This window comes from Phaenicophaeus curvirostris, chromosome 3, assembly GCF_032191515.1.
Source record: "Phaenicophaeus curvirostris isolate KB17595 chromosome 3, BPBGC_Pcur_1.0, whole genome shotgun sequence".
NCBI classification, from domain to species: Eukaryota; Metazoa; Chordata; class Aves; order Cuculiformes; family Cuculidae; genus Phaenicophaeus; species Phaenicophaeus curvirostris.
Genome location: NC_091394.1, coordinates 17152752 through 17161154, shown reverse-complemented (window position 1 = coordinate 17161154; position 8403 = coordinate 17152752). Strand labels below are relative to the sequence as shown.

The 8403-nt window shown below is 52.1% G+C and overlaps 1 protein-coding gene across 1 annotated transcript; it reads right to left on the bottom strand.

Moving 5' to 3' along the window:
- Nucleotides 1-2471, bottom strand: LOC138718497 (forkhead box protein J1-like). The gene is made up of 2 exons (XM_069853005.1): nt 1968-2471; nt 1-783 (listed from the first exon to the last, which is right to left on the bottom strand). Exons 1-2 carry the CDS (start codon nt 2469-2471, stop codon nt 1-3), a joined length of 1287 nt encoding a protein of 428 aa, XP_069709106.1.
- Nucleotides 2472-8403: the final 5932 nt, after the last annotated feature.

Here is an 8403-nt window from a genome sequence, read left to right as displayed (position 1 = left end):
TTACAAGAGGGAATCCAGAGTGATCCAGTTGCTCTCATCCGCTATTACAGATGCATCGCTGACTTCAAACAACTGCTCCGCATTGGCAGAATCCGAGAGGAGATCGCTTGTCCCTTCATCACAGAGATGCTGCAGGAAAGAAGTGGCCACGAAGCTTTCGTCCAGGCTCAGGCTGTTCTGGGAGGACTCAGTGAGGACCTGCTCCGGCCCCTGGGGACATTCAAAGTGGTGCCCTTGTGCCATCAACTCCAGGTTGAGCGTTTTGAGGCTGACTGGAGATAAGAGCTCCAGATCCCCAAAAGTGGAGACCTCTCTGTTCAGGCTGGGGTCAGAGTCCCCTTTCAGGGATCCCAGCTGGGTCTGCTCCTCCAGGCTCAGCAAGGCGGAATTGGAAAGCCGACACGCTTTGGCTGTTTGCTTGGGCAAGGGCTGCTTGCGCTTGAGCCCTCTTTTGCCATCCACTGGATTCCAGTTCTGGTTGCCAAGACCTTCTTCAAACTCTTTCAGCAGCAGCTGTGACTCCAGGTTGACAGAGAGGACTTTATTGGAGGCACAAGCTGAAGCAGCCAGGGAGGCACCACGCTGTGCTTCTTGCTGGGCTTTCGCAGTGGAGGCTGGGTGGATCTGCACTGGGTGCATCCTCTGCTTTTTGAAGGCACCGCTCTTGAGCTGCTCAACGTATTGCGGGTCAAGCTTCCAAAAGCCACCTCTCCCTGGCTTGTCCTTCTCTCGAGGCACCTTGATGAAGCGCTTGTTTGAGGAGAGGTTGTGCCGGATGGAGTTCTGGGAAAAAAGAGAAAAAAAACAAGGTGGAACAATCATCGGCTGGTGCCGCAACTATCTGCGTGGGGAGGCTGGTGGAGAAGCATCTTTGCAGCCAGGAGGAAGAGGAGGGTCTTTACATCCATGTGGCCCCATTACCAGTGGCAACATGTGGCATCACCATGGTGGACAGCACCATCAGGGCCCTCCTCGCATCCCCAGCTTGACCCACACCTCCTGTTAGTGTTGCGGGGAAAGCGGTTTGCTAAAATACAGGCACATGTCTGCCTGCTGCCAGGCTGACACAAACCGGACGGGCAAAACTGGAGAGGCACGGGGGCTGTCCCACCCCAGCCCTGTGTGTCCCCAGAGGTGCCTTCTGGCCCAGAGGAGCTCCGGGTAAAATCACTGCATCCTCATCAGCCACTGCTTAAAGGAGGTGGGGGGAAGACTATGGGGAAGAGAAAGAAAGAAAGAGAGGATTTTCTGCTTTTCCAGCCATATTTCCTGGTGGGTTAATATATTAATCCTTCCTCCCTGCAAGAACCTTGTGTACCTCCTGCATCTCTTCCTTCTGTCAATGAACACTTTGAATTAAAAGTGTGGTGAATATCCAGCCATGAGTTTGCAAGAGAAAGTCAAGATTCTGGTACTCAGCTTCTCCCATAGAGTCCCTCCCATAAGTTTCCCAGCACGGGGAGTCTGGGGAACACCTGTGGCCCTGGAGAGGGACCAAGGGCTTCCCTACCTTTCTCTCTGGTGGGCTTCAATAGCCTCCAGACACCCACTTGCCCAGGGAGGTGGTGGACAGTTCCTGGGCGGGGGGCTAAGAAAGGTTTAGCTCAGCCCTGCCTGGGGGAGCAGTGGTGCAGGATAGCTGGCACGCTCTGGATTTGGGCTGGGAATAACTAGAGCAGAGGGAGGAGCAACCCAGGTGCCTCCTGCCCCACCACATTCTAGAAAGCCACCCGTGCTGGAGAGTGTCCTCTGAGATGGAGCAGGGCAGCAAGCTACAGGAAGCTGAAGTGGGAGACAGAGACACCTTCACTCCAGAGTCAAGAGGAGATGCAGGGACCAACAGCGCAATGGGGACCTTTCCACTCCATGAATGACCCTGAGCTCTCTCTTACACGATGGAAGCTGTGAAAGGCCCTTCCCAGCCATAAGGGGAGATGGGGCAGGGCAAGAGTTCTCAAATGTCCTACCTGCCACACGGGATCAGCTTGACGGAAGTAGCAGAAGATGTCGGTAATCCACTTGTAGATGTCAGAGAGGGTGACGTGGGGCTCCTTGCTGGCTTCCATCGCCATGCAGATGAGGGTGGCATAAGAATAGGGTGGTTTGATGTAGGGGTTGGTCTGGTAGTCAATACCCGCCGTCAGCTGAGGGTGCGTGGACACAACGTGGTGCTCCGTCATCCAGCTGGAGGAGGAGATGGGCATGCGTGGAGTTTGGGGCATTTCCATGCACAGTTGGTCAGTGCCCAGGGGTGAGCACGGTGCAGCAAAGCTGGGGATGTCCTGACAGCTGTGGGGGTCCGGGCTGCTGGGGCAGCAGGAGGAGTTGCCCATGCTAGCGCTGATGATGGAGAAGTCCAGCAGCCACGTCAGGTTGGGCAGGCTGTCGTCCACATCGTCCAAGTCTCTCCTGCTGCCCTCCTGCCCTCTGTCCTTCCCTGTCTCCTCGTGGCTCAGCCACCCCTCAGCCATGCCTCATCGGCAGCTCTGGCATTCACGGGGTGCGTCTGAAGCGGAGGGAGGGGATGGAGCAGATCCTGCAATGACAACAGGGAAGGGATGAGGCTCTCTGAGGAGCAGCTGCTCTCTGGCCTGTGAGCAAGGCTGGGACTGGGTGCTCCCAGTGCCGCTGAGTGAGATCCATCCCCGGGCTGCTGCGCACCAGAGCCGTGACACCTCCCCTGGATGATCTACCAGCCCGGAAGCTTGCGAAAATTCACTCAAACCCCTACATCCCAGTATCACCCAACCCTCGTGGGCCCAGCAAGTCTTGGATTCAGAAAGAAATCAATAAAACAACGACTAAAACCACCCCTTACGTAACCAACATCCAGCCCTGCTGTCCCAAACAGAGTGGGCGTTTCTCCCACACGTTGCTAAGCAGGACAAAATGTCAAGATGAAAGACCTGGACAAAACGTCTTCAGCTTCCCTCTCTTCCACGTTATTCCTGCTCCTCCCTGCTCCTGGCACCCCAACACAACGCGGTGGGGGACCGCGCAGACCCACCCCAGGCACACCCTCACGCAGAGCCAGCTGCCCGTTCAGCCTTCCGTTACTCCCAGGCTGGGGATGCAGTGTCTGCCTTCCCTGCTTTGCTACGAACCTGCGATCCCGTGTCTTTGGGCAAGGAGCGAGCCCGCCGAGGCCGGCCGGGGACGAGGAGCTCTGCACGGGCTGCGCGGGGCGGCTGGGGCTGGAGGTTACTCCTTTCGAATGACGCTGCGCCCAACAGTCAGCGGGGGGCGGGGCCAGCAGAACCACCTGTCCCGCTCCCACAGAACAGGCTTTTCTCCCCAAAAGAAGCTTCAGGGCAGCCACACCTTGTTCCGAAGCTTGGTGCCCAGTGTCACCACCCGGCCCCTGCCAGCTCCTGTGCCCACACTAAGGGAGATCCCAGAAGCGCTCGTTGCTGCCCTTGGTTCCTCCAACAGTATCCCCAAATGGATGCAGGTTGGAGATGAGGCCGTGTCTGTTCAGAGGCCAGTGTTTCGCCTGGCAAGAAACCTTGTAGTTGCCCACAACCTGATAGACACCAAGGATTACCTGCCCGGTAAGACAGCAGTTCAAACCCTGGCTGTCTGCGTGGTCGTTGCATCCCTTCCCCGGATCTGAGAGGCTTCTCTTAAAACAACACCCTGTCTGCAGAGAAGGTCCAAAAATATGACCTGTTTGGGTGATGCAATGGTTGCAATGGGCACCCTTGGGAAAGGCCTGCGGAAGTGACACTGGATGAGTGCCTCCATCCATCTTGTGTGGTTTTCCAGGACACAAGGAGCTGGAGCCCCTCAAGTACTCAAAGGTGGCCACGGCTGCCTCTGAAGACTGATCAGGTCTACATTCCACTAGGGCCAGCAGCATCCCAGTGATGCTCTTCTGATAAGGTTTCTCTTTCCACTTTCCAGGGGCATTTGCTGAACTGCCCTCAGCTGCTGCTGCTAGCTTGAATCATATTGAAATCCCAGGATTCCGGAAAATGAAGAATACGGTGATGCAGAAGAAGTCTCTGGTCAGGTGAGGCAGGCAATCTGAGGCTGGTGTCTGTACAGGTTCACTTTTGGACCAGGGAAGAATCCGTTTCCAGCCCCAAACACATACCATTCATCACTGCCCAACAGTGGTGACGGCAGCGCTCAGAGGGCTGGGGTGGGGCTGCTGGAAGCCCCACATTTCAGAGGGTTGGTTCCTCTCTGGCCCTTCAGGAGAGTCCCCTGCATGGTTCTGCTCAGGGACAGCTGCTTGTCAGCCGAGCGTCCTGACGCAGGGATTTTACTCTCCTGAGCTGAGCGCAGCCATCAGTTGAGGTGCCAGTGGCTGCACACACAGGCACGTGGCTCGTTGCATTCTCAGGCAAATTTCCCCTGTTGTGTCCTTTCCCAGGAGGCAGCCAGCCATCCCACAGGACTCCGCTGGAAAAACCTCCGCTGGAAAAAAGCTGGTTGTGACTAGCCAGCCCAAGGGTAAACCCACACAAGGCAGCCAAGCAGCAAAGCAGAGCCAAATGCAGGCAGGGGAACCTCAGAGCTGCAGAGGAGGAGGACAAGGAGAAAAGAAAGTTCCTGTCAGACAGAAATTACTGTCAACAAGTTCTGTGACCAGGATGTACGATAAACCTGAGGTCTTCACTCCACAGCCACCAGGACTTAGGACAGCAGAATTACTGAAATCAAGGCCTGAGGCATTCTGGTCTGTGCTGAAAGAACCTCAGAAGGCCATATTAGCAGGATACAGCTTCCAGCCCTCCCTTTTGGAGTTCAGGTCTAAACACCAGTCACTGGAGACCACACCCATCACCTCCATGACTGAGTGGTCCTGACTGCAGCGATCAGGGCTTGGGGTGCCAGGAGCAGCAGGAGCATCACCTGAGGCAGCAAAACAGGTACGTGGCCCAGGTCCGTGTTGTTTAGAGCGAACATCAAGAGATCCCCAGGCCAACCTCACGCTCAGAGCACATCCCATCGGGCTGCTCAAGGACATGCCCAACTGAGGGATGAACACTCTCTTGGTACAAGGTGTGCACACTCTTTGGGTAAAAAAAAGCTTTTTTAAAGCTCAGGTTCTTGGCTTTGAGCCATAACCTACCTGGGTTTGGCACAAAGCCTGTAAAATTTTGTAGTCCAAAGCTACGTTTTGAAGGCACAGAACACAAATCTAATGGTACAAAAGCCTCAATTTGGAGCCTAAGTCATCATTTTTAGGGCCCAAAGCTCTTTTTATTAATTTCCAAATGCTCATTCGTAGAGCCCAAAGCCACATCTTCAGGGTCCAAACCTTCATTTTAGGTCAAATACATTAAACTAGGCCTGATGCTTAGTTTTCAGGGTCAAAACCTCAGTTTTAGATCACAAAGTCTCATTTTTAGCATCCAAATATTAGTTTGAGACACAAAAGGTCATTTCAGATTCTAAATCCTCATTTCGGTATCCAAACCTAAGATTAAAGAACTCAAAAGTTTTAGATTTAGGGTCTAAATTCTCATTGACGGGGTCCAAGCCTATCTTTTGCAGCTCCAAGTCTTAATTTTAGGACCCATCATCTTATTTTAAGGCCCAAAGCTTCATCTTGCAGGTCTACACTCTCATTTTTAGGGCCAAAGCCACTTTCTTCCTAAGACTTGCAGTTGTAGAGTTTGAGTTATCACTGTAGGGTCCAAAGTACCATTTTCAGTGTCAAAAGTAATAGTTAGAGTCCAAAGCATGAGTTCTAGGGTACAAAGCCGCAATGTAATTGTTCAGACTCGTCATCTAAACCTCAATTAAGGCCTTAAAGCCTCATTTTTTTATTGTTGAAAGCCTTATTGTATCATCCAAACATATTTTGGGTCCAACATTTTTAAGGCTCAAAGAATCAGTTTCAAATCCAGATCCTAATTTTTAGAATACAAGGCCTCATCTGTAGTGTTTCAACCCTTCTTTGTTGGGGTACTAAGCTTATATTTTAGAGTTGTAATCCTCATTTTAGGGTATGAAGCTTTATTTTTAGGGTGCAAAGTCTTTAGTTTACAGACTCAAATGTGGAGAGCCAAAACTCGCATTGATATAGCCCAAAGTCTTTTTATTAGGATCCAAAGCCTATAGGACATGAAAGCCAATTTTAAGAGTATAAATCTACATTTTTAGGCTGCAAAGCCAGAGTTGAATGCGCAAGGCATGTATTGACTGGCATAAAAGACAGCTCTGGAGCAGCTGAATTAGGGGGGAACAGAAGACCGAGACAGAAGAAGACCCCCCCACTCTGGGATCACCTCCATCAAAGACCAAAACAGCAGAACGCCTTCTGGACCTTGTCTCCCAGAGACGCCGGACATCTGGGGACCCGTGGTGGTAGCCATGAACCCCTTTTCCTTCCCTCTTCTCCCCATCTCTTTCCTTGTTCTCTGTCTCTTTCTATCGTACGTCGCTTTACGGGCATAAGTAATAAAGTGCCAGGTTAGACTGAAGTTTGACTCCCTTGACTCTTTGAATTATTTGCGCTCTGAAACCATAAATGAAACGAACCATCACGCGTCCACGAGTGGACCGTGACAGTTGCCTGGAAAGCTGTTACTGTTAACGCTGTTAATCCCTACGAATCATTTATTACATTTATTGTTTTAATGAGTAAAACTTGATTTCACAGAGTATTGGAGAGTTTGGGCTTTTATGCTGATCGCACTTTGTGCTGCGCACCCTGTGTTAAAACACCTCGGAGCTTCCCAAACCTGCTGCCTCTTGACCCACTGCCCCCACCGCGCCTGCCCCAGCAGCTGAGCATGAGGTGATCTTCTTCACAGCCCTGGCAGAGCCTGACTGCTTCTCAGCTTAGTTGATTTTGCAAGGATTTGGTTGTTTCTGCAGCTTCTGTGCAGCTCTGCTCACACTCCTGTGCCCACCAGGTCTCCAAAGCCACTTGTGTTTCACAGGGCATGTGGAGGGATAGAGAAGAGGAGGCTGAGGGGAGACCTTGTTGCTCTCTACAACTAATCTTTCACAGAAAGGGTCATTGGGCACTGGCAGAGGCTGCCCAGTGAGGGGATTGAGTCATGTAAATGGCAGGTGGATGAGGTGCTGAGGGGCACGGTTTAGTGGTTGATAGGAATGATTGGACTAGATGAGCCTGGAGGTCTTTCCATACCTAGTGATTCTGTGAATACAGGGGTAGGAACATGGCATGAGCAGAAGGACAGTGTCGAGTGCTTACACCATGTCACGCCCAGGAGCTCCGCGCAGGGACAGGGAAGGATGCTCCAGGGGCTGGGAGCAGCTCCCAGGCCTCGGGACAGAGCCACCCTTGTGCCACAGAGAGCGTGTAGCCGTTGTCACGCAGCTGGCTGTTTGTGCATCAGTTTTCCCATGTGGAAAACCCATCACTGTGCTGCTGCGGAGCGGGGTGAGGGCATCTGTGTATCCGGGCCGGGTGTACAGGCAGGGCTGGGCTGGTGGGGTGACCCCCACCTCCAGGAGAGAGGGTCTGACAGGGTAAGGAGGGGCTGGAGGAGAACAAGGAGGCAAAAGGCTTGTTCTTATTTATTCTTTTTAATTGTAAATAACATCCCATTAAAAGGTGAAATCACACACAAATCTCTGCAGCCCTTTGGCACCGTATGGAGGCCCCAACAGAGGGAAATATAATGAGAACAGCAAATAAAGAGAGGCCTTATCAGTACAGACAAATACATCCACACCACACTCCAGAGCCTGTAGCCCTGTGCCCACCGGACACTATCCCCACCAATGTGGTGGCATCCCAGGGGACTTCAGGCGGTGGCACCTGGACAAAGCAACAGCCCAAGGCCCTGCTCTGCCCCTTGCGTGACCTGAAGATATTCAATTCTCAGCTTGCCTCGTGCTTTACTGGGGAAGGAATGCAGAACTTTTCCAGGGAAGTTGTGGCTGCATCATCCCTGCAGGTGCTCAAGGCCAGGTTGGACAGGGCCCTGGGCAGCCTGATCTTGTGGGAGGTGTCCCTGCCCATGGCAGGGGAGTTGGAACTAGATGATCTCTAAGGTCCCTTTAACCCAAAGTATTCTACGATTCTGTGGTTCTATGATTCTATGATTCTCCCACCTCCACACTCCCACCCTCTCCCCAAATTTGAGTACAAATTGCAACAAGGATAATGGGATTTTTTAAAGGCTTCTTTATTAATTCATAAGCTACAACCTCTCTCAATAAATATTGCGGCTAACATTAAAGGTCCTAAATGCTGTTGTTACTAAACAGAAATTCTCTACAATCTTTGACTTCTCAACAAGTCTAAGGCAAACCACTGACACTACAGCTTCTGCTCACTCCTACCTGATGCCTACTCTATCTCTAATAACCTACAGCGAAGGAGAGGTGAAGAATCCAGTTCTTGGAAGTCCCAGTAGCGTGGGAGGAGCATCCTGCTAAAGCACACGTGGGCTTTGATCGGTGACTGGCCTC

What these genes read in the sequence shown, in the direction of transcription:
- LOC138718497 (XM_069853005.1), bottom strand. Translation starts at nt 2,471, where the DNA reads ATGGCTGAGGGGTGGCTGAGCCACGAGGAGACAGGGAAGGACAGAGGG. An exon ending in AAGCTGATCCCGTGTGGCAG is followed by an intron (nt 784 to 1,967) that starts GTAGGACATTTG and finishes CTTTTTTCCCAG; the next exon opens with AACTCCATCCGGCACAACCT.